General features: G+C 41.5%; 1 protein-coding gene across 6 annotated transcripts in view; it reads right to left on the bottom strand.

Annotated features, from left to right (window-relative positions):
* Usp7 (ubiquitin carboxyl-terminal hydrolase 7) overlaps positions 1-24,118 on the bottom strand; it is a 611,141-nt gene that overhangs the window by 222,476 nt on the left and 364,547 nt on the right. For all 6 annotated transcript variants that reach the window (XM_032601215.1, XM_032601217.1, XM_031921170.2 and 3 more), the window contains 1 exon segment: positions 21,890-22,111. In XM_032601215.1, the coding sequence (XP_032457106.1) occupies positions 21,890-22,111 (222 nt within the window).

The raw sequence follows: 24,118 nt of genomic DNA, 5'->3' as shown, positions 1-24,118 counted from the left end.
CCTACGTTCCTCTGCATCAGTCTGAGAAGCATTTCGTATCTGCTACCTAGTGGCCTTTGTCTAGCAACAGTTTTATTCAGCTGTTTCACCTTGGCCTTCCCTTTTATTCTCTACGTCATTTCTAACCTTCTTGAGAATGGTCCTTACGTAGTTGTTTACTGCGCACCAATGATCCGTCGACGCTAGCATATTTGTCATCATTGACTTAGGGGTCACCCTGGTCTGAAGATAACACTCGAGTTCTTCTCGTTCAATTTCGCATCACAGTCACAGAAGACATGCTCCACATCTTCGTTTGCTTCCAAACATACTGGGCAATTTATATTGTCCTCTATCTTGAAGCGGTGAAGGTAGGCTCAAAAGCACCCATGTCCGCTCAAAAACTGCGTAAGGAAGTAATTCACTACACAGCTTGGGTTTGTTCTTTCGCGGATTTTTAAACCTTCTTTTGAGTGTTACGTCCTGAATTAGTTTGAGAACCAACATAAAGGGCGTAATGATATGTTCTAGTGGTTAGGCTATATAATTAAACAAACCCGCGTTTTTACAAACGAATAATGAATAAGTAAATTCACTTACTTTGGGTTGATCTCGAACAGCGTTGAAAGTGTCCTTAATTGAAGGGAAGGTTCTCGACAGTAAAGTTGCACGTACCAACGTATTTAAAGTGTTAAATATAACTGATTTATTTATTTAGCTTTTACAAGTACGAATATTTTATAATTTATCAACTGATTTGTAGCAAGATATTGATTCGGATATATAATTGATTCGCGCCAATTGTCGAATAGCGACGCACGGAGCCCGCGACTGACTACGAACTGCTTGTTTCAGCGCGTGTAAAGCTTTTTGAAACCTTCGTTCGTAACGTAATTTTTACAATATTTACGAACTTAAAATTACTAAAAATGTATACGTTAAAAGTAGCGCTCGCTTACAACGTCACGAATTGCTCATTCAGCATTTCGCTGAATCGACACTGACATGCATTCGGCCGTGTATCGAAACCGTACAGCGCGTGCAATGCATTTTTGTTATTAGAGTTTGAATTTCAATGTTTGTATTTTAAACATGATCATATTTTCAGTTTTTTAATAAATTTATGCGGTGAGTCGTACGACGTAACATGAGTATTGTCACCACGCTGGCTTTCTTCGTATATATTCTTTGGTTCTGTTGCTCAAACGTCATCAGGCGGCATATTTAAGATAACGAACACTGCATCTTCTGATACTGTTTGGAAGGCAGAATCGACCTACAATGCACTTCTCCTATAAACTGTTGACAGCTATCGAGCATAGGACTTCACCAACATAGCGTACGCCCATATTGGGGCCCCGTATAACATAATTGATGAAGTTACACTGGCTAGAAGTAACCTTCGACCCTGCGTTGGTCCACTTACATTTGGCAGTAGTCGCGATAGTGCAGCACCGACTTTTGCCTCTCAAGATGCAGCTTAAACGTTAGTCTGGCGTCCATGGTGATTCTCAGGTCCTTAATGGTCGGCTGAGAGCCTATTTCGTGTCCGTCCACTATCAGTGTTATTATCTCTATTTTTTTCCTACAAGAGTAGCAGTAGGTATAATCCACGATTGGCTAAAGCAGACTGGAGAGCTCACTAGTACTTGCTTGAGCTTGCTAGTCATAAAACGAAGGCTATCCTTATGCCTTATTACTACCTCGTTAACAATTTCCGTCACGTCTTTCTTTTGCTTTGCTACTACTGCAATGCCATCGGCAAATCCTAAAACTGTTACCCCTTCGGGTAGCTCTAGCCTAAGTACTCCATCGTACATGATGTTCCACAATAATGGGCCAAGCACTGACCCTTGTGGGACTTCTCCGGTTACTTTATAGGTTTTCGTGCCACTCTCTGTGTCATACAAAAGGGTTCTGTCTTTCAGGTAGTCAGACATAATCCTTCTTATATATGCGCGTACCTCTTTTTCCGTAGTGCCTCGCGTATCTATCCCCAGCTGGCTGAGTTAAACGCATTTTTAACATCCAGTGTAACAATAGCACAGTACTTCTTGGCTCCTCCTTTCCATCTCTTCCTTCCTATTGCAGTTCTGGCGGTGTCGAATACTAAGCTCTTAAGTGAAAAAAAAACTGACCTACGGGCCATGATCGATAGACAGCTCATACCAAATGAGTTTCATGATTTTTTTAGAGAAAACTTATAGAACTATAAAAATAAAAACTTTATTATTTCATATAAATTGTTGTCCAATTCATTATTCACGCTTGGGCGAGTCTGCGACAAACCTCACTTTATTGTCCTAGATCCAACACATTCCCTTGTATCGAAATGTACTATTCTGTAGGGTGTAGGGTTATTTTTCTTTAGGGTTTGTATGGTGTCTTCCCCGGGAGAATCTGAACAGTACTACTCTTCGCCGCAAGAATCTGAACTGTACTTCTCTTCGCTGCGAGATTCTGAACTGTACTACTCTTCGCCGCAAAAATCTCAACTGTACTACGTTTTGCTGTAAAAATCTGAGCTTTACTACACTTCGCCGCAAAATCTGAACTGTACTAATCTTTGCCACGAAATTCTAAACTGCACTACTCTTCGCCCAACGACAACAATATCGACTAAAGGGTAACGAATTCAGACTCGTTTCACGGATCGCCGAAACGAACTGCACCTCTCCACTGAAATCTATGAAGTGGACAAAGTAAAAACAAGTTTGTAGCACAAGTATATGCATATATATTAGCAATGTTCTGTAATAAATATAATAATAATAATATCGCAATAATTTACTCGCACTGCACAATCATCAACAAGACCGCAGACATATTTTGACACATGTTATTGTGTCCTATTAGTATGCCTGATTTGACAATATTAGAAGTTATCTTTTCTGAAAACAATAATTTTGAATTCATGCTACTGCTCTATTAAATTTAGAAATATATAGATAAACAAATCAATTAAATGGTTTATTGTACAATTATTGAAATATATCTGTTATAACAGCAATTTTATTGCTACTCGCTGCTATTATAACCAGGGCCAGAAGGGTTTGTGTAACGGGAATTGTTAATAATGTGTCGGGCGAGATGGCAGGGTCCAGGATTAGTCAATAACAATATTTTGAGAGGAGCGAGAACTGGCAGTGCTTTTGAGATAACAACCTGAGGGATGCCGTCGTTCGCCTGGGTGTCGAAGTGCGATACTCCAGCCAACACGTCCGATTCTGTTATGGTGCTAAACTCAAAATGTTCCGGGAGGTCAAGACTTTCCAGGGTTAGAAGATACTCCTCAACAGCAGGAGCTAATGGATCATTGGAGATCGAGCTGAAATGCTTGTTGAGTTCATCTGTGCTAAAACGAGGTGGCAAAGGGGCCTTAGTGGCAGAAATTCCAAGTTTCTCCAGCTCTCTCCAGATCTCGGCAACATCAGTCAAGGTTGACAGGCGTAAATAGTAATAATTCAGCCTGGCTTCCTCGACCTGTTTGTGAGCATTGTTTCTAGCTAGTCTGTATAAGCGGAGATCTGAATCAAGCCTGGAGTCCCTGAAATGCCTGTAAAGTCTCTCCCTCTCAGATACAAGGTCACGAAGAGCCGTGATGAACCACGGGTGATGTTGTTTTCTCGGTGTTACAGTCCGTAATGGGGCGAGATGATTAATGGCGTTAGTGAGGTTAGCGTTAAGTGTAGAGATGCATTCGTCAAGTGATGAAGCGGTGATAGATGACCAGTCACATACGCTAAGAAAGTCCCTTAGCTTCTCGGCGTTGATTCCCTTAAAGTTTCTGTAGGAGTATGTGTTAGGTACGTATCGTGAAATCTGTACGTCGAGAGTGGCCGTGATAAGGTCATGTCCATTGATGAAAGGTGAGTCTGTCTTCTAGTGTGACAGCAGGCAATCCTGCTCGTCGATTAGACACAAGTCAAGCCAGGTATCCGAACCCTGTTTATGATACGTGGCACCATAGGGGACAGAAGAAAGGGAATTTTCATCAATGAAGGCCTTGATGAACTTGGCATCTTCAGATGAAGAAAGCTGGTCAGAGTTGAAGTCTCCAATTATGACCTTCGTGGAGTAGTTGTGCATGTGGGTTGTTAGCTGGTCTATAAAGTTAGAGCCTTGGAAGAATGAAGCGTGAGGAGGACGATACACAACCCCCACGAAGATCGGAGAGATTCCCTTTGCCGATACCTCGCAGAAGAGATATTCAGGCTTACCTGGCTTGCCAGACCATTCACCATCAGATGATGAAATAACGCTAGCTGTCAGTGATTTATGTATGTAGAGGGCCACACCTCCTCCGTTTCTGTTTCTGTCCCGTCTGTACAGTAGGTAGTCATCCAGTGAAGGGATGGACGTTACCTTGTCGCTCAACCAGGTCTCGGTAACAGCTATTACGTGGAATGGAGAGCGAGTGGATAAGAAAAGCCTGATCATCTCAATGTGACCCGTAAGCGAGTTCGCATTAAAATGACAGACTCGTAGACCTTCGGACAGAGATACCTTAGAACCGGATGAAGACATGGCAGATGAGCTTGATGGTGGATGTGGTGGAATGATGTGTTTGTGTTGTAGCCTCAGTGTTGAACGATGTCGGCAGCAGGCGGAAACCGGGCTAAAAAAGTCTCCAGCTCAGCGTCGGTGTTGATGATGGTAGCACGCTCGCTGTCGTCGTTGCAGCGCATGTAGAGTCCCCCATCTCTGATGAATGTTGGGCATCCCTGCCTCTTCTTGGCCTCCAGCCTGGCCCTCGAACGCAGCTTGTGGACCTCAGAGGGGAGCAGCTCATTGATGTTTACGAGCTCTTGATGGTCAGGGCTCAGAGCTTTAGCTTCCTCCAGCAAGGTGGCGTCCAATTCGCTGGTGTGCAGCTTGCGTTTCCAGGCTTTGGCCATGACGATCGAGCGTGCAAGCGCACTTGAAGATAAGGTGACGGCTAATGGTGGCAGTCTGCCGTCACCCCTGGCAGAGCTGTTGGTTGCATCAAGCCACCCCTTGGTCCTGACTGATGCTATGTCCCTTCTGATGACCGTGGGGTCAAGCGCGCTCACGACTGAGAAAGCGAGGAGATGCAGCGAGGTTTCACGGGTGTAGTGTAGGCCCGTGATAACAACCACACTGGTAGAGGTCTGCTCCTGTCGCCTCCTGACCTCTCCCAATTCACTGCGTAGGCTGCAAATCTCCGCAGCGCTGGGCACAGTGCTGCTGCTGTCCTGCTGCTTTGTCGGGCTCCTCAATGAGAGATCTTGAATTGGTGCCTGCAGCTCGGTGGTGGTAGACTCAGCATTTTGTATGCGGGTCTTGAGCGCAGGCAGCTCATCGAGGGCCTTGAGTCGCCTCTCAATTGGGCCCAGACGCTGCTCAATTTTGGAGATCCTCTCCGACACGATGTTCTGTGTCTTGAGGGCCTCCGTTTGAGCATTGCGAATATCGTCAAGGGCACTGCGAATATCCCTCAAGGCAGCCTCAACGGACGGCGTTGATGTTGTCACACCGGTCGAGCGGGCTGGTGAGGGATTTCTCGACGTGTTCGTTGATGGTGTTGCTGACCTTATCTTCTTGTTCCCCAGCTGCTGCTGTTTGGGAGTGCTCTTGCCTGCTGATGTTGTTGCAGTTACTTCCGTTGCTGATGTTGTAGCAGAGGTGGACTTAGTCCTCGCTTTGGCACCCGTGGCGTTGTTTTTGTCTGCACATGGGAGACAGGCGATGGTCTGCCTGTCATTCACCACGATGGCCTTCACGTTGGTTGTGTTCTGGCACCTGGCGTGGTAGTACAGACCACAAAACTCACACCTTTTGGGGTCTTTGTGCTGTATAGGTTGTGTACAGCTGCTGCATGACTGAAAAAGCACTTCCACACTCTTCTCGCTGTTTGAACTCATTTTTCGTCGATAACTTACTAGCAGTCGGTAAAGTACATATTCGTAGGAGGATGATAAGTTATCTACGGAGTGAGAGAATAGATGTTGTAACTCTTACGGCTAGATGGAGCGTTAGTGGAGAGAGTGTGAAAGTACCGACCTCGAAAAGTGTGAAGACGCCGTGAAGATCCTCCCGCGAGGCAGCAGATGTCGCCACGGTGTTGATTGCAGTAAGAAAGAGACGCCGTGCAAATGAGAAATCAAGCCAAGCTATGCCAAGCAGTTTTGGAGGTTAAGGGCCTTGTAGAAAGTTTGCAGTGGAAATGATAAAAGAGAAAAATTGCAGCCTTCGACGATTTATATATCGACGTGGAGGTTGCAAAGTGAAGCGTGCAACTATCTATAACAGAAGAGGGCCCGAAGGCAAGGAGCAGCAGAAAAACAGTACAGAAAAAATGATGTATCAGCAGAGCTATCAACTGTACTCACCAGAGAGAGAGAGAGAGAGAGAGAGAGAGAGAGAGAGAGAGAGAGAGAGAGAGAGAGAGAGAGAGAGAGAGAGAGAGATTAGATTAGATTAGATTAATTGCTCTTTATTTTTGTACATTTTGTTGTACATATAACAAATATAGTGTATTATGATAAAGGAATAAATAAAATTTGTGTAAGGGTATAGTATAAGGTGTGTGTGATGTTGAGAGATGACATGAGATAAAAGAGAATGTATGTATGTTTGTGCGATGTTTATGTGTTTTCCAAATTAAAGAAATAATTTTTGGCTGCTTGTTTGAAGTGTGATATGGATAGTGTGTCGCGAAGTTGAGATGGAAGGCTGTTCCAGAGGTAGGAGGCGCTGATAAAAAATGAATTCCTCAGCGTCTCCGTCTTGAAGGACGGGATGTCCAGTGGAGTCACCTCGCTCCTGACAGGCCTGAGTGCGACGTGGAAGTCAAAATAGGCTAGTAGATAAGCTGGTATTGAGGTGTTGAAAATTTTTCTAAGAAAACAGGCCATGAAGTACTTCCTACGTCCGGCGGTGGTGAGCCATTGCAACTCACGCCTGTAAGGGGAGATGTGCTCGTCCCTCTTTACACCATAGATGTATCGGATTCCCGTATTGACAAGCCTCTGCAGTTTTAAGTCAAGCTCTTGAGTCAGGTCGCAGTAAACAAGTGAGCATTAGTCGATGAGGGGAAATAGGAGTGCCTGCACCAAATGTTGGCGCAACCTGAGGCTAGTGCTCTTCCGAAAGAAATATAGCCGATACATTAAAGAGTGAGCACGTTTACAAGTTTGTGTAACGTGCTCTTTCCACGTAAGTTTTGAGTCAAGCACCAGCCCCAGGTTGCGCACAGATGATTCAAAGTTGACCTGGGCCCCCCCTATATTTATATAGGTGTTAGCAGTAGAAGGTAGAGCATTGATATAGTAGGGTGAGCCCAGGACGATCGCCTTAGTCTTACTAACATTCAGCTTAAGTCTGTTTAGTGCTGCCCAGCCCATTATCCTCTCGGCGTTAGCACTCATCTTGTCAGAACAGGAATCGAGCTCCTCAAGGGGGCATTGACAGTAGATTTGCAGATCATCCGCGTAGACTAGATGGGATACATCTGAGTCAAGGCAGAGGCCAATGTCATTGATGTATAACGCGAACAATAAGGGGCCAAGACTGACCCCTGTGGGACACCGGTGTTTAGTGGTAGGAATGTAGAGAGTTCGTTGTTGTCACCAATGACGGCCTGTTCTCTACCAGAAAGGTAAGATGCAAGCCAGCGGATAACCTGCTTGGAGAAGCCGAGAGAGAGAGAGAGAGAGAGAGAGAGAGAGAGAGAGAGAGAGAGAGAGAGAGAGAGAGAGAGAGAGAGATTAGATTAGTTTTATTTTACGTACAATGTGTTGTACGATCAATTATGTACAGCAGGAGTAGTAAGAGTACAGGCATAATAATAGTATAAGATGTCTGTTGTGGTAGATGTGTAGTGTGATGATAAGGTGAGAATGAGTTAAGCGGGAGTGTGTGAGTGTGTGCGTGTGCGTGAGTGTGAACATGATGTTCATGTGTTTTCGAGTTCGAAGAAGTGCTCTTTAGCTAGTTTCTTGAAACCTGAGATAGAATCAGTATTACGAATGTGTGATGGTAGGTTGTTCCATAGGTATGAGGCGCTGATATGAAACGAGTTCCTCAGCGTCTCCGTCGCGAAGGTAGGAATATCCAGAGGTGTCACCTCCCCCCTAACAGGCCGGAGTGTCACGCGGAAGTCGAAGTATGCCAGTACATATGATGCTACGGCTGTGTTAAACATCTTTCGTAAGAAACAAGCAGTGAAATACTTCCTGCCTCCTGCAGTGGTTAGCCACTGCAGCTCCCGCCTGTACGGGGAGATGCGCTCATCTCTCCTTACACCGTAGATGTAACGAATTCCTGTATTCACGAGCCTCTGTAGTTTTAAGTCGAGTTCCTGCGTCAGGTCACAGTATACAAGAGAGCAATAGTCAATAAGGGGAAACAGGAGCGCTTGCACTAAGTACTTGCGCAACCTGAGATTGGTACTCTTTCTGAAAAAGTAAAGCCTGTACATTAGTGAGTGAGCACGCTTACACACTTGTGTAACTTGCTCCTTCCACGTAAGTTTAGAGTCGAGCACCAATCCCAGATTACGCACGGAAGATTCAAAGCTGACCTGGGCACCCCCAATGATAATATAGGTATTAGCTGTTGAGGGTAAGGCGTTTATGTAGTAGGGAGAGCCCAGGACGATTGCTTTGGTTTTAGCAACATTAAGTTGTAGCCTGTTCTGTGCAGCCCAGCCCATTATCCTCTCGGCATTAGCACTCATCTTGTTTGATAAAGAATCGAGCTCCTCAAGGTCGCATTGGCTGTAAATTTGCAAGTCGTCCGCATAGATGAGATGGGAAACATCGGTATCAAGGCAGAAACCGATGTCGTTGATGTACAATGCGAACAGCAAGGGACCCAGAACGGATCCCTGCGGGACGCCGATGTTAAGACGCCGAGGAGAAGAACGCTCACTATTGTCACCAACGACGGCCTGCTCTCTCCCAGAGAGGTAGGAGGCAAACCAGCGAATGACTTGCTTTGAGAAGCCGAAAGTGGATAGCTTTCTCAGGAGCCTGACGTGACACACAGTGTCAAACGCCTTGCTAAAGTCGAAGAGAAGGAGTAGTGTTACTTTCTTTTTGTTTATCCCGATCCTGGCATCATCAGTTAGCTTAATTAGGCCAGACTGAGTACTGTGACCAGTGCGGAAGCCTGTTTGAAGGTTGTCTAGCAATAGCCTTGATTCAAGGTATTCTGAGACTTGCTTGTGCACCAGCCACTCCAGGGCCTTGGAGAGAAAGCAGAGAAGTGAAATCGGACGGTAGTCAGTCAGGGCTGTTGGTGAACTGATTTTGCTGAGTGCGCGCACAAGTGACAATTTCCAGGCAGATGGGAAGCAGGGCACGCTCAGAGACAGTTTGAAAATGTGACTTAGTAAAGGAGCGAGAACCGACAATGCTTTTGAGATGACAACCTGTGGGATGCCGTCACTTCCCCTGGCCTGGGTGTCAAAGTGCGATACCGCAGCCAACACGTCCGATTCCGTTATAGGGCTGAACTCGAAATGTTCCGGGAGGTCAAGACTTTCCAGGGTGAGAAGATAATCCTCAACAGCAGGAGCCAACAGATCGTTGGAGATCGCGCTGAAATGCCTGTTGAGTTCATCTGTTGTAAATCGAGATGGTAAGGGGGCCTTGGTGGCAGAAATTCCAAGTTTCTCCAGCTCTTTCCAGATCTCGGTAATGTCGGTCAAGGTAGACAGGCGTGAATAGTAATAATTCAGCCTGGCTTCCTCGACTTGTTTATGGGCATAGTCTCTAGCTAATCTGTAAATGCGGAGATCTTGATCGAACCTAGAGTCCCTGAAACGCCTGTAAAGTCTATCCCTCTCGGATACAAGGTCACGAAGAGAGAAGAGAGAAGGGAGAGATTAGATTATATTAAATTAGATAATATTTTATTTGCAGTACAATTTGTTGTACAATATACAAGTGTATAGTTATAGTTTAGTAGTTTTATTTATTATAAAGATTTGTGAGTAGGTGTGCTTGCAGGCGTGTGTGCGCATGTGTGTGTGTATATGATTGTGATATAGTGAAGGTGATTATGAGGGTAATTATGCATTTCCGAGGTTGAAAAAATAGTTTTCAGCCTCGCTTTTGAAATGACTGATATGTATGGTGTCGCGAGGGTAATAAATTGTGAGGATAATAAGTATGTGGAATGAATTCCTCAGCGTCCCTGCCGAGAAGGGGGATATGTCTTGTGGTATCACCTCACCCCTCACAGGACGGAGAGCGACGTGGAAGTCGAAGTAGGCGATTAAGTACGATGGTTTGCCAGTATTAAATAGCTTTCTTAAGAAGCAGGCCGCAAAGTATTCCTACGTCCGGCGGTGGTGAGCCATTGCAACTCGCGTCTGTAAGGTGTGATGTGCTCATCCCTCCTTAGAGCATAGATATAACATATACCTGTGTTCACGTCTTCGTAGTTTAGTGTCGAGTTTTTGTGTTAAGTTGAGGTAAACCAGTGAGCAGTAATCTATGATGGGGAAGAGTAGCGCCTGGACAAGATCTTTACGCAGCCTAAGGTTAGTGCTTTTCCTGCAAAAGTATGGTCTATATATAAGAGAGTGAGCACGCTTACACGTGTGTTTTACCTGCTCCTTCCATTTTAGTTTAGAGTCAAGCACCATCCCCAGGCTGCGCACAGAGGATTCAAAATCGACCTAAGCTCCCCCTATGTTGATGAAGGTGTTAGCTATTGTAGGTAGAGCATTGCTATAGTAGGGCGAGCCCAGGACGATCGCCTTGGTTTTGAGGACAATAATTTTAAGGTTACTTTGTTCAGCCTAGCACTTTACGCTCTCGGCATTAGCGCTCATCCTGACGGAACAGGAATCGAGCTCCTCGAGGAGGCATCGGTTGTAAATTTGCAGGTCATCCGTGTCTAGACAAAGACTTCTGTCTTTGATGCACAGCGCAAAAAGTAAAGGACCAAGTACCGATCCTTGAGGAACTCCCGTGTTAAGTGATACGTATGAGGATAGTTGGTTGTTGTCACCCATTACAGTTTGTTGTCTACCTGTGAGATAAAAGGCAAGCCAGCGGATGACCTGCTTAGAGAAGTCGAAAGAAGTTAGCTTTCTAATGAGCTTGACGTGAAACACGGTGTCAAACGTCTTGCTAAAATCGAAAAGAAGAAGAAGTGTGACTTTCTTTTTGTCTATACCAAGCCCGACATCATCAGTCAGCTTTATTAAGCTGGACGGTGTGCTGTGACCGGTACAAAAACCTGTCTGTAGGTTGTCAAGGAAGAGCCTAGTTTGCAGATGGTAGGAAAGCTGCCTGTGTACCAGCCACTCCAGCGCCTTGGATAGAAAACATACGAGTGAGATCGGACGGTAGTCAGTGGTAGATTTTGGAGAACTGACTTTGTTGAGTGTGCGCACCAGCGACCTCTTCCAGTCCGAGGGAAAGCATGACTCACTCAAGGACAGGTTAAAGATACGACATAATATGGGAGCGAGCACTGGCATGGCCTTGAGAACGACAACCTGTGGGATGCCATCGCTTCCCCTAACCTGGGAGATGAAGTGCTGAACCGCAGCCAACACGTCCGATTCCGTGATCTCACTGAAATTGATGTGAACAGGATATTCAAGACTCTAGAGTGATTGCAGATGTTCTTCTACAGAGGGGGCAAGTGGATCGTTGCATATTCCACTGAAATATCTGTTAAAGTCGTCCGCAGAGAATCGAGATGGGGTGGTTTCCTTGAAGGTGGTGATTCCAAGTTTCTCGCGTTCTCTCCAGATCTCTCCGACGTCTGTTAAGGTTGATAGCCGTGAGTAATAATAGTTCAGTCTGGCTTCCGAAGCGAGCGAACACGAGAGTGTCGGCGTGCAGTGCGGGCGCACAGCTAGACGTTTTCGGCGTGAGGCGTCTAGCCAACGCACGCGAGAGCGAGAGAGAGAGAGAGAGAGAGAGAGAGAGAGAGAGAGCCGTCAGCGGACTGGACCTGGGCCTGTAGCTCGCTGTCTGATGCACGAGCGCGGCTTGTGTGTGAGCGTACCAGCATAAGCCCTGCGTGGCTACATTGTGCGCGGGAGGCACTACAGCCACCGCGTTGTAGGGAAGGGCTGGGCGAAATACGGAGTGCAATAAACTGTTAACCATTGTGTGTGATTATTTTCCTCCTCCCTAGCGTTATCCAAACGTGATGATCGCGCAAAATCCTACGATTAAAGAAAAATCCTAGCGCATGCGAGGCTTTAGGTGTTGCGCACCTGTGTTGAGAGGCACAACGTCGCAGCCTTTCTCACAGAATTACCGCTCGCAGAAAAGTCGCCGGCAAAAAAATCTGTCTGCGCTAGCTCTTTGACCATCTGGGACTTCTATTCGGACGCCTCGGCGTACTTTGCGACTTGAATGGTCTGGCAAAGTTATTGAAAAAATCTGACTGTCTTGTCGTATTGTCTTCTACAACAAGAGGTTTTTTAAGAGGTTTAAACTCGTTGGACAGGCAGTGCACCTCTATCTCCTCTTTTGTGTTCTTGTGGAAATACAGGTTGGAACTCCATAAGAATACCAAAGTCGCTGTCAAATCCAGTATTGCTGAAGAGGGTCGAAGATGGCTGCTTTTTTGTGGACGCTGCTCGGTAAGGAACATCACCATCCATGGCTGCGAAGAAAAAATTAACAAGTATAGTATGAATAATCTCTGAAGCTCAAAAAGTTATTCTTAACAAAGCTACTCACCTGAGTACTTCCACTAGCTTTTTCCCCACCAGATTTAGACGTAGATAATCCAGGAAGTTGTGACAATGCAGCTTCATCTTTCAAAACATCCTATATGGTCTTTTTATTCATAATATCTTGCTAAGAGCGGTTCACAACACCATTTATGCCCAATTTCACAGGAATCACTCTTGCAAATAATATGTCAATTGCATCGTTACGTGCAATCAAGAATGTTGTTAATCATAATTTAATAGAGACCCTGATATGAATAAATATACGCACCAGCATCCATAAGATATAATTTTGTGACAACAGTACAGCGTTGCAGAAATAGTAATTAGACCATTTACAGTTAATAAATTAAAATTTAATCGTTAATTAAAATTTTTCTAATCGACGATTAAAATTTAATCGTTAATTAATTTTTTTTTTTAATTAACGATTAGAATTTAGTTATTTATTAAATTTTGTTCAATTAACGATTAAAATTTGATTTTTTTTAACTAACAATTAAAAGATTCATGGGGCATTCCGCACCAACTGAGACAAAGCTTTACCCAATAATCATTTTCAGCTATAAATTTTTTTAAAGGCATACAAATTATGATTTTTTCTTAACTTTTGATTAACGAGGCTTTTTTTATCCCGGTAAAAATAATTAGAAAATCATTACTGTATATGCTAGTTTTTATTTGTAAATTTTATAATAAAATTATAAATACACAAATTATTCCAATTCTTTTCATTCTTCAAATTCCAAAAGTGGCAGTGTTTGCATTTTTTGAAGAACGATCTTTGTCCTTCATTTATCGTATCAGGTGAAAATTTTGATAATCTTTTTGTCTGGATTAACAAGTTCTTTAAGAGAATGTCGTCGCTAAAAACACTGTTTTTCTGTTACACATGACTTTTAAAATAAAGCTTGTAATGAAAAACCAAGCTTGTAGCGCTCTAGTGTTAGGTTTAATAAATCATTCTACCAAGGGAATAAAATTTTGATCGGGCGTTTAGTTTTTCTAAAATCTTGGAAATACGAACAGATGTTTACGCGTACTCGTGCGATTGCAGCGCCAACTTTAAAATCTAATTTTACATAAAACTTTTTAAATAAGCTTGCCAATGAAAAACCGAGTCTGTAGCGCCGTAGTGTTAAGTTTATTGAATCGTTCTACCGAAAGAAAATTTCGAACAGACTTTTTGTTTTTTTTTAAGTTTGGAAATACAAAATACCCTGTGGCGGATTTGCGAAGCTTTAGCGCCGACATTCCCTGAATCTGACGTAAATCCTCATTATTTCTACCCCTGGAAGCAAACACGGATTAGATTTTATTTAGTGTACAAAATCCTCGTTTATAATTATTATACTAGCAATGGTCACTTCGCTCGCAGTTGCATTTCGATGGAGACTACAACATGTATATTGTAAATAAAATACATTTGAAATAATTTTGTATGATCTAAATTTTCAAGTATATAAAAGTTGACATTGTTAAAATATTGTAAATTTTATGTTATAACATTCTTCAAGGTAAATGTTATAAATTAATACTTAAAAATAGGTAAGTCGAAGTATATGAAATGAATTTATAATCTTCTTATCAGAAGCAGACTAAACGTTCGGAAGGATATAGCAGGTATACTTATATAAACACTCTCTTGTTGTTTATCAATGACGTCTTTGCATGCGCGACAATATGTATAAATAGCGTGAAAAATTGAATTCAGTGCTCATTTTGCTAACCTTTGGAAGAGGTAAGATAGGTAAATTATAGATATTTTAAAGGATAAAATTCTAGTTAAAAAATTAGAGTTGAAAATTATTTCGTATTTTGTGTATATTATATCTTATTTGAACTTTTTAATAATTTTAACTAGAACCTTGTTGTGCCTATATTGCAAAATGCGGCAATAAAGTAAATTTGCGGGAAAAAAAGGAGGGAATAAAATGCTACTTTAGTCCCGCTTTTCAGGGAATAAAGTGGCTATTATAGTTTGGTCGTAAATAAACGTCATTCATTCTTTACAACAGTAATAAAATTGAATGTTTATAGAAAAGTGACTATCGTTAGAGCGCGAACGCGAGGAATTCGTGACCCGAGGTTAGTAAATCAGGAGACAAGCACATACGAAGAACGATGACGAACTCTGATCCACCCGGTAATATCTGTTGAGTGGACAAAAGCTTTCCCTATGCTCTGAAGTGGAAGACCCACCAGAGGAGAGCTGCTCGCGTGTTGAACGAGGTGAGTAGGGTCTATCCACTACGCATGCCCCGCACGCTTAGGTAAACCACGCAGCTATTAGACTGATGTGTGAGGTACTACCATCTCACCATGAATCTACGACCAGATGAGCCACCTAAGAACAGGGTACTACCATCCTGCACCGATGACACAACTGATGGGGGGATGGGAGAGGACGTTATAATAAACGGTCAAAATTATTTTATGTAACACGCGAACGATTTTCGCGTTTTTCGTACCTATTAATAGGGACTAAAGTGACTCTTTTTTGACCGGCAAGCAAAAAAGTTATTTTAGCGGGCAATAAAAACCTTTATTGCCCGCATATTCAAACAGCGGGCAATAATGGCCTTTATTGCCCGCTAAAAAGTCTTTATTGCCCGCAAAAAATTTTTTTTTGTAATTTAAAAAAAAGTTTATTTTGATAAATTTGCATTATTTATTTATTTTATATAATGTTTGAACAAGACAAGAGCACGGTTGCCGTGTCAAAAAATAGTCACATCAGTCCCTCTTAACACGTACGAAAAAACGCGAAAATACGTCCGCGCGTTACATAAAATATGGTGTGCACCGAGGGCTTTATGGCCTCGTGGATTTTGCAGTATTCGTCTGCGGCTCGTAAATGCCCTCGACTTCTTAAAATCTGAACTAAGAATAAAGAAACTTTTACACATTCTGGAAATCACGTCAAATGAATTACATAAAGATTAAAGGTTCATAGATGACAAGATCAAAGCAAGAGACATAATTATCGACAGAAGGAATACGGCTTATTACAATAAAATCATAAATCTGGCTAAACTTAAAGAAATTCCTATTTTATCCTAATTAAATTAAAAGAAGTTAAACGATACGAATCACGTACGACCACTATCACAGTTAGAAATGATCTATCCAAGATAAGATATCTCCCTGGCAACAAGTCAGCATCTGAATTCTGTGATATGTTTCGGGAAAAAGTCGGTGCCTCTAAGGCTATTTCAGACGCTGGAGTACTCTTAGAGAAAGACAAAAGAGATTACTTTATTTAAGCCGTATCGGGTGCAGTGCCCGAGATTGTAACTGTTGATTGTCTGTTCAAAGAGACAACATCCAGACCAATGTCAATGTACAGAGACTTGTGCAGGAAACTCTGCAAAGATCTATGCACAGATCTATGCACATTTTTCCGTAAGGGTAGGTACTCCATAAGAGAAGCTACCGCTGCTTACTTCAATAATTTATTTAGCATTCAGAATATAGTATATGGAATACTTCCAAATCAAAATCAAAAGATATAATTAAAATATAAAAATGTATAATGCAGACATTTTTATAAGAACATGTTCGGCTAATAATTATAACTTACGCTGTTAAAAGCAAAGAGCTATTTGTATTCTGACTACAATACAGAATTTATCGCAAATTTTTAAACTTTAAACTAAAGTATATACTTAAGTTCCAGAAAACACCCCAAGGAATATAAAGCATTGTGACACGTTTTTCAAAATAAGAATAAACGATTGTCTACGGCTCAGTGCACCAGGTATCAGTCAAAATTACCATTAAACATTCGTTACACCTCGTAAATGATGTTTAGGTGTCAGGATAACCTTTAGAACGACGGGACATTGTCTGCGGATTGGTGCACTAGGTATTAGTCATAATTACAATCATACATCCGTCACATCTCGTAAATAACGGCTACGTGTCAGGCTAATCCCCAGGACAACATATCTTACAAGTTAAAGTCAGTTTTGTCTTCATATATTAAGAGCAGCCATTGTTAAATAATCACCAGGATTATTTCGGCAACGCGTTTAACAACATCGGTTTACACTACCAAGTTCGTGTAAAGATGCAGTGAAACCGGAAAGCTGTCGTATATTCTGGAAAGTCATAAGAAAAGTTAATTAAAAGTGGAAATGAGCAATAAACAAGATCCAGTAGATAAACAATAGTCTAAATTAACTAAATAAACCTTCCGAATAAAGGAATATTTTTAAAAGCCATGATTTGTGAGTTGCACGGAATTTTGCTGCCGAGAATGCAGGCCCGGTGCCCGCACATCAATACATGAATGCAGAAAACTGCGCCATTTTTGCACCAGCAGAATGCTGTTACGGCGTTAGAACGGCAACACGGCACTTGCAGCACTATAAGTTCGCGTGCTGCCGCCGCGTCACTCGGTCACATGTGTGCATAGATATCCCCGCGGACAAATTATTGGAGTAGATAGCTGCGAAATTCAAACTCTCGCAACATGCAGGCAACCTTTCGCTCGCAGACGGCTAAGATAAGCCTTAGCTGTGGAACCCGTAGTGACTCTCAATGCTCCGTTGTCAGGGCCCTTGACTCGGGTAGCGTCCACGACTACAAACGAGAGATATTAAAGCTAGCGTTCGCGAGGCGTCTTATTAATTATTAATCGGACACAGAGACATACATAACTTACCTTGAACCAAATTAGTCATCTAAGAAAAGGTAAGAAAAAGAGTGAAAAAGATAGCAGATAAAGATAACGTTATAACTTAGATAACTTGCGGCCTTCTTCAGTATGGCTCCTGGTACATGAAGGTTTGTCTCGGTGGTTCTGCGAACTGCTACAATTCGTTAAGGCCTTCTCTGGAAGGAAGTGGTTTGCCCCAAGGAACGTGGGTCCTGAGACCTGAGATGTACAGGTCTTCCTCTTGTCATACTAGTGCGCAATGGGGACAGTCGCGTTTAATGGCGTTTCTGCGACCGCAGCGATAGCAGAAGAAGGTATCTGGGTATGGACAGGTGCGGTACTGATGTCTTCTACTATAGTTAAAGCATCCTAGAAGAGTAGGCAGGACATTGATGTTGCGGCCATTTATCACCATCCATCCAGTAAGGGTGGAATCTCCCACGCGCCTTTCGGAAATCGTCTGTGCTGGGATACTTTCGGGACATTGGATACTGTAACGTTGGAGCTCGTAATTCATCGTGTTCGTTTTGGCAAGGAAGTTCTTCCACTTATCCTATGCAGAAGAAGGATCCCAGGTGCACACAAGGCCTTTGTCTGACTTGTTCAACGGCATTCTTAAGTACGTTGTTGAAAGCTGTCAGGATTGGCGGGTTTTTGTCGAAGAACTCTGCCAATTCTTAAACTATAGAAATAGAGTAATATCTATAACAACGAGCATTAGAGTCTGCCAATTCTTCCTCATGTCCTAGCAAGGGAAAAAGAGGATTGTCCGGTATTGTCTCCCTGACCATGCGACGTAGACGTTCGCTTTCATCCTTCCCTTAACCACTTTAAAAATTCCTCACTGTCCTCGTCACGTCTCCTGGAGTATTTTAAGTTCAGTTTTCTAATAAAATCGAAAGCATAGGTGCCTCGTGTTTCTAAGTGGATTTTGTGATTGTAACAGCATTACGTTATTAAAATTGTCTGCGGTCGTATAAGAGTTCGGTTTAAGGTAGCCAGGTTTCGTGTGTTTAATATAGGCGTGGAAGAATAAAGTTATTTCCAGATAACCTCGTTGTACTGTTAACTCGCGGCTGCATTGCTGTTGTCCTATCCTGCACGTTTTGTAAATTTGTAGTATTGGAAAGGTAAATGTCTGAGTTAAGTGGTAGATAACTTGAGTCCCTTTGATTATTATTTTATTGGTTATTTGTAAAAAATTAGGTGGTGTCGCCAAATAGTATGCTACGTCTTGGTACGCGTGGCACTGTACCCGTAGATGTCAGCACTTGCCTGTCTCGTCCGCGTTTGTTATCTATAGGACTAGGTGACTATGGGGCCTTGCACGCTAGATGTTAACAGTCGGACGTTCGTCGTCAAACATTGATAAGGGGGTGGCGGATCGTTTTGCTCTCGCACAATGCCCGACGGTGGTTCTTAGTTGGATTGTACGATAATAATATAAACCTTGCTTTTAATATAAACCTTGTGTGCCAAAGGTCGTTGCAGCTCAGCTAAGCTAACTGCTGAGCTTGATCCGCGACTCTCCGCTTTTCGTATTGTTTCCTCACTCGACAGTGCCACAACCCAGTCGTTGATCGAGGCTTTGCCAGTCATTTCGTACGAAGGGATCCCTTCAGTCTTTAATATCCGAAATATTATTGTGATTCCAACAAAGGAATTCGAGCAATAAATGCTTCAGTTTTAAGCGCGTACTGTAAACAGTCGCTGCTTTGTTCATTTACCTCTGTTGTAGTACTATTACGTAATATTCTCGGTGTGTGCAGTTACACGTATTGCCGAAGTTGGTTTCGAGGGTGTTTACGTTATTCGGTTTACGTTATTTAACTATTGCCTGTTTAGTGGGATTTTTTCCTTATCCGTTCTGCTAGGGTTATTTAATTGATAACAGGTAGCCGAATTATACGCAATTATTAAAATCTACTCGAAAGTAGATTTTTTGTAATTATTACTAGAGATATCTAGCGCGCGTCTAAGCGACGTTGCTAACAAGTGCAACAAGTGACAACGCTGTGACGTAGCGGAGGACCTAGCGTACCTCAGTGGTGTCTTGCGCTGCTGAAGTTTAGATTTTTCTTGAGTAAGTTGAAAGTCAGACTTATTTCTGGATTTATCCTGATAAGTTTCTCCAATGAATCTTCTTATCCTCTTCTTGTGTCTTCCCCGAGAGTACTTTTTGCCAATGTGCGTACTCGCACACCTGCCTATAGAACTCTACTTGCAAATATTTCATAACAATACTTGTTTATAGAACTTTTAAAATATAACATAATAAAATCACTCTACTGCTCTGCTTTTATAAATAGCACTACACTTTTCTTCTTTTTCTCAGGGTTATTGCTATAACCCAAAGACACTACACCTATTTATACACATTATAATAAAATTTGTTAAAATACCAGCTGTTTTTATGTATTAAGACATCAGCTGGGTTTACTCAGTGTAAAAAAAACCCAGAACTATATCAGCTGTGTTTTATAATATTTGCCTTCTGCTAGCAGAACAGCAGAATGGTAGCTCTGTCCTTTTCCAACACTTTGATTATAACCTTCCTACAGGTGGCACGGATTCGCAATATTTAAATTCTAATAAATGTCCCGACCTTTCAATCGGCGCTATATATAAGAAGCAAAATTAGAAATTTATCTCGAAAAAACGCAAAAAATCTAATCGATATGCTCAAATTAATTTACTAAAATACATACACCGAGTATTTTATACGTGTATACTACGGTAAAAAAATAGGATTTTTCTTTTTTAATATTAAAAATTTCTTTTAGATTGAATTTATAAAACTTAACATTAAAATTATTAGTTGTATGTATTTTATCGTGAACCTGTATATATACTACATTAAAAAACTTTTTTGTAACACGAGCACGATTTTCGCGTTTTTCTGACCTATTAAGAGGGACAAAGAAACATTTTTTAGACCAGCGGCCAAAATAAAATTTTTTGCGGGCGTTTTTTATATTTTTTCCCGCATATGCCGCATTTGCGGGAAACAAAATGAAAAAAGCCCGTCAGGCAAAAAAAATTAAAAACGCCCGCTAAAATATTTTAAAGAAAATGGTCAATAGTTCACATCAAATATACATATATGTGTGTGTGTATAATTATGTACATATGTTTATGTGCATGTGTGTAAACGCGGAAATGAGTACATGCGTTACAAAAAATATGGTGTGCACCAAGGGCTATGCGGGCTTTTTGGCCTCGTATGGTTGCAGTACTCGTCTGTGGCTCGTCAACGCCCTCGCCTTCGGCTCGTGCTAACTCGTCTTGACTTGTACTGCCAACTCCACACTCCACACTCGATCTAAAAAAGCCCACTTTACGCCCTTGGTACATAATATAATCCTTTTGCTTCCTCCTAGAGGAAGCTTTGAAATAGTAAAATTTTCAGTTTTGCTAAAACGTCGTAGAAACGTATTTGGAGGTGTTTAGAGTTCGAATCATGCGTATTTAGAAAATGTACGTGCGGATGGCTGTGTGTGAGTGCGCGCGCGCGCGACCGATCGTAATAAAATTTGACATGCCTATATGTTTTCTGATTCTGAATTCGGGAACATTTTTTTTATGATTCTGACCATTTTATGACCATATAATAAATAGCCTTTTTCCGATTTTTGAAAAAATATTTTTGCTTTTTGTTAACGATATAATTTATACAATATATTCGACAATAGTGTATCTAAAAGAGCATAAAATTGCCTACTTCTTCCCGCAAGATTTTTCAGATTGATCGTTCCGTTCAATTTTTATGATAAAAAAATGTCAAACTATTTTGATGACTAGATTTTGAGCTAAAAATCGATAACTGAAAAAAATAAGTTTTCTTGTCGTACGATTACGGGAGTAAAAAGGCTTTAATTAATTTGACATTTTGGGAAAATATCGATCTTTTGATCACCTCAGCTAGTTTCTTTTTGCAGCTTATGAAACCGTTAAGTTTAAAAAAATATTAGGATTCAAATTCTTTGTCTCTCAACATGTAGAACCTGTATAACTGCTCACTAAAGTTCAGAATGTTGCGAGAAAATTTATGATTTTATGAGGTTATGAGAATCCCATGGTATTTAAAATATTGAGGTTTAAATATTTTCATGAAAATTATATGATTTGATATAGTGACGGGTGCTCTTTCAGTAAAATAATTAAGATTGAAAGTGTCTTAAAAATCATGAATGCACTGTATAATTAAACAACATATTAATTTTGTTGGAAGAAGCTACGTGATAAAGAATTGGCAGCGGTTTTTAAAACAATTTAGGAGAAATCTAAACATGGAATTGGACACTTCATTTTTCAACAATTCAAGTTGTAGTCGTTCTCTTGATAACACTTCACAATGACCAATTGAAGTCACAATTTAAATTATTTATGTTATAATTATTTCCGTACAGAATCACTAGCATATCTTTTTAATACTTTTTACTTATTAATTAGACAATTATAATTCGTTAAATATGATGATAACTTGTGTGCACAGTTCAGACATATCATCATGCAAATGGATGCTTCTTCTTTTAACGTAAATATTAATTAAATGAAAAATATTTGCTTACCAAACTTTCGCTGAGTATTTCAAGAAACTCTAAAAGTGAAGCTTGCTTACGCACCCGAAATACTCTATATAATGCTTTTTCTTGGTCATAAAGGTCATTTCCTTGATGCCCGTTAAAACTATCTTCAAACAAAACATTTACAGTCATAAACAAATAGGCTTCATTTCTTTCTTTCCGTTTTATCTGTTCTAATCGTTTTTCTTCTTGAAGTCGTTCAACAAGCTGAAAATTAGAGAAATATCTTAGCAGCTGATTTTTCGTAAATAAGGACAGTAATCCACTTTTGACCAAAAGGCCACTATAATAAATTTAAAGACAAAAAAATAGCTACACAGCTAAGTCCTAAATAAAGTTCTATATGCAACACGGGACTACAGTCGATAATTCCTCGGGAGATTACTAGTAGTAGTACACCCACCTGCGGGAATGATCCACGACTTAGTAGTCCTTTGTTGGATAATATACTGTTATATGCAAGGTATTAAGATTTTATTTTACGTTTTGCACCAGTTGATTGCATAAATTTTAATGCATAAGTAGGTAAAACATTCAATATCGTTTGATATCTCAAGCACAATAAGGGGGTATCCCCGTTAGTACTATCTTAATATAAACACACGCGAGCACACACACATACACACACACACACAACAACAAGGCCCCAGGGCCGGATGGTATTCTAAATATTGCGTTGAAGCATGCCATTCATGCTCATCCAGAGGTCTTCATAGACTTGTACAATACATGTCTAGAAAAGAAAACATTTCCCACAAACTGGAAAAAACAGTGACTAGTGCTTCTGCCAAAAGAAAAGAAACCACCCGAGAAGTCTTCATCATACAGACCACTCTGCATGCTGGATACCCCAGGGAAGATTCTGGAATGCATTATCTGCGTCAAAATGGATCATTTTATTAAAGGAAAAGGAGGATTAGCGGAACACCAATATGGCTTCAGAAAGAAGCGTTTAACCCTGGACGCAGTTAGTGTAGTGATTAACACTGCACAAACAGCGATAGAAGGGAAAAAATGGAAGGGAGGAAAAAAGATGTATTGCGCCATAGTTACATTGGATGTCAAAAATGCATTCAATTCAGCCAGAAGGAGTGAAATACACAAAGCACTCCGGAAGCAGGATGTGCCCTTATATATAAGAAGGATGATGTCCGACTACTTGAAGGACAGAATTCTATTATATGACACTGAGGATAGTACCAAGACATATGAGTTACAGGAGGCGTCCCCCAAGGGTCAGTACTTGGCCCACCGACTTGGAACATCATGTATGACGGGGTACTAAAGCTACAATTACCTGAAGGAGCAACAGTCGTAGGATTCGCTGACGACATAGCAGTGGTGATAGTAGGGAAAACATAAAGAAGAGTTGACAGACATAGCTGAAGAGTCAACCCGTATAATACACGAATAGCTAACAGAGACGGGACTGGAACTAGCCAGTCACAAAACGGAAGTTATCCTCATTTCCAGTATAAAGAAGATGGAGGAAATCATACTGACAGTGGATGGACATGAGATCGTTTCCTCAACCAACCATCAAATACTTGGGCATCAACATCAATGCAAGACTAAGTTTTAAACAGCATGTGGAAATAGTCAGTGATATAGCAGCAAAAGTTGGGGCTGCTCTATTATGATTAGTGCCAAATGTAGGAGGGCGTTCTCAGAAGCAAAGGTTACTCTTATCCAGTGTAACCACATCGATTATGCTATACGGAGCCACAATATGGGCAGGTGCGATGCGAGTGAAATCGTATGCACAAAAGTTGACTACCGTGTATAGGCGAAGTGCACTAAGAGTGACATCCGCTTACCGTACGGTATCGGACGATGCTGCTTGCATTATAGCAGGTATGCCAGCCATTGACCTCTTAGCGTTAAAAAGAAAGGACGTATTCGAAGCTAGGAAACGATCGAGTAACAAAAGCTAGAAGGAGATCTGGGATGCCGCAAGATAGAAGACGATGGCTGAATGGCAAACAAGATGGGACGCTAGTGGCAAAGGACGGTGGACTCATCGCCTTATACCAAGGATAGAAGACTGGATTGGAAGAAGACACGGGGAAGTTAACTACTTTACGCAGTTTTTGACTGGGCACGGATGTTTCCGGGCGTACTTGCATCGGTTCAAACTAGACGACCATCCAAACTGCTTAATATGTTCGGATGCAACAGAGGATGTTGATCACGTCTTTTGCGAGTGCTTACGAT

This window comes from Nasonia vitripennis, assembly GCF_009193385.2.
Source record: "Nasonia vitripennis strain AsymCx chromosome 1 unlocalized genomic scaffold, Nvit_psr_1.1 chr1_random0002, whole genome shotgun sequence".
Taxonomy (NCBI): domain Eukaryota; kingdom Metazoa; phylum Arthropoda; class Insecta; order Hymenoptera; family Pteromalidae; genus Nasonia; species Nasonia vitripennis.
The sequence above is the reverse complement of the archived record's forward strand: the minus strand, read 5'-3'. Positions and strand labels throughout refer to the sequence as shown.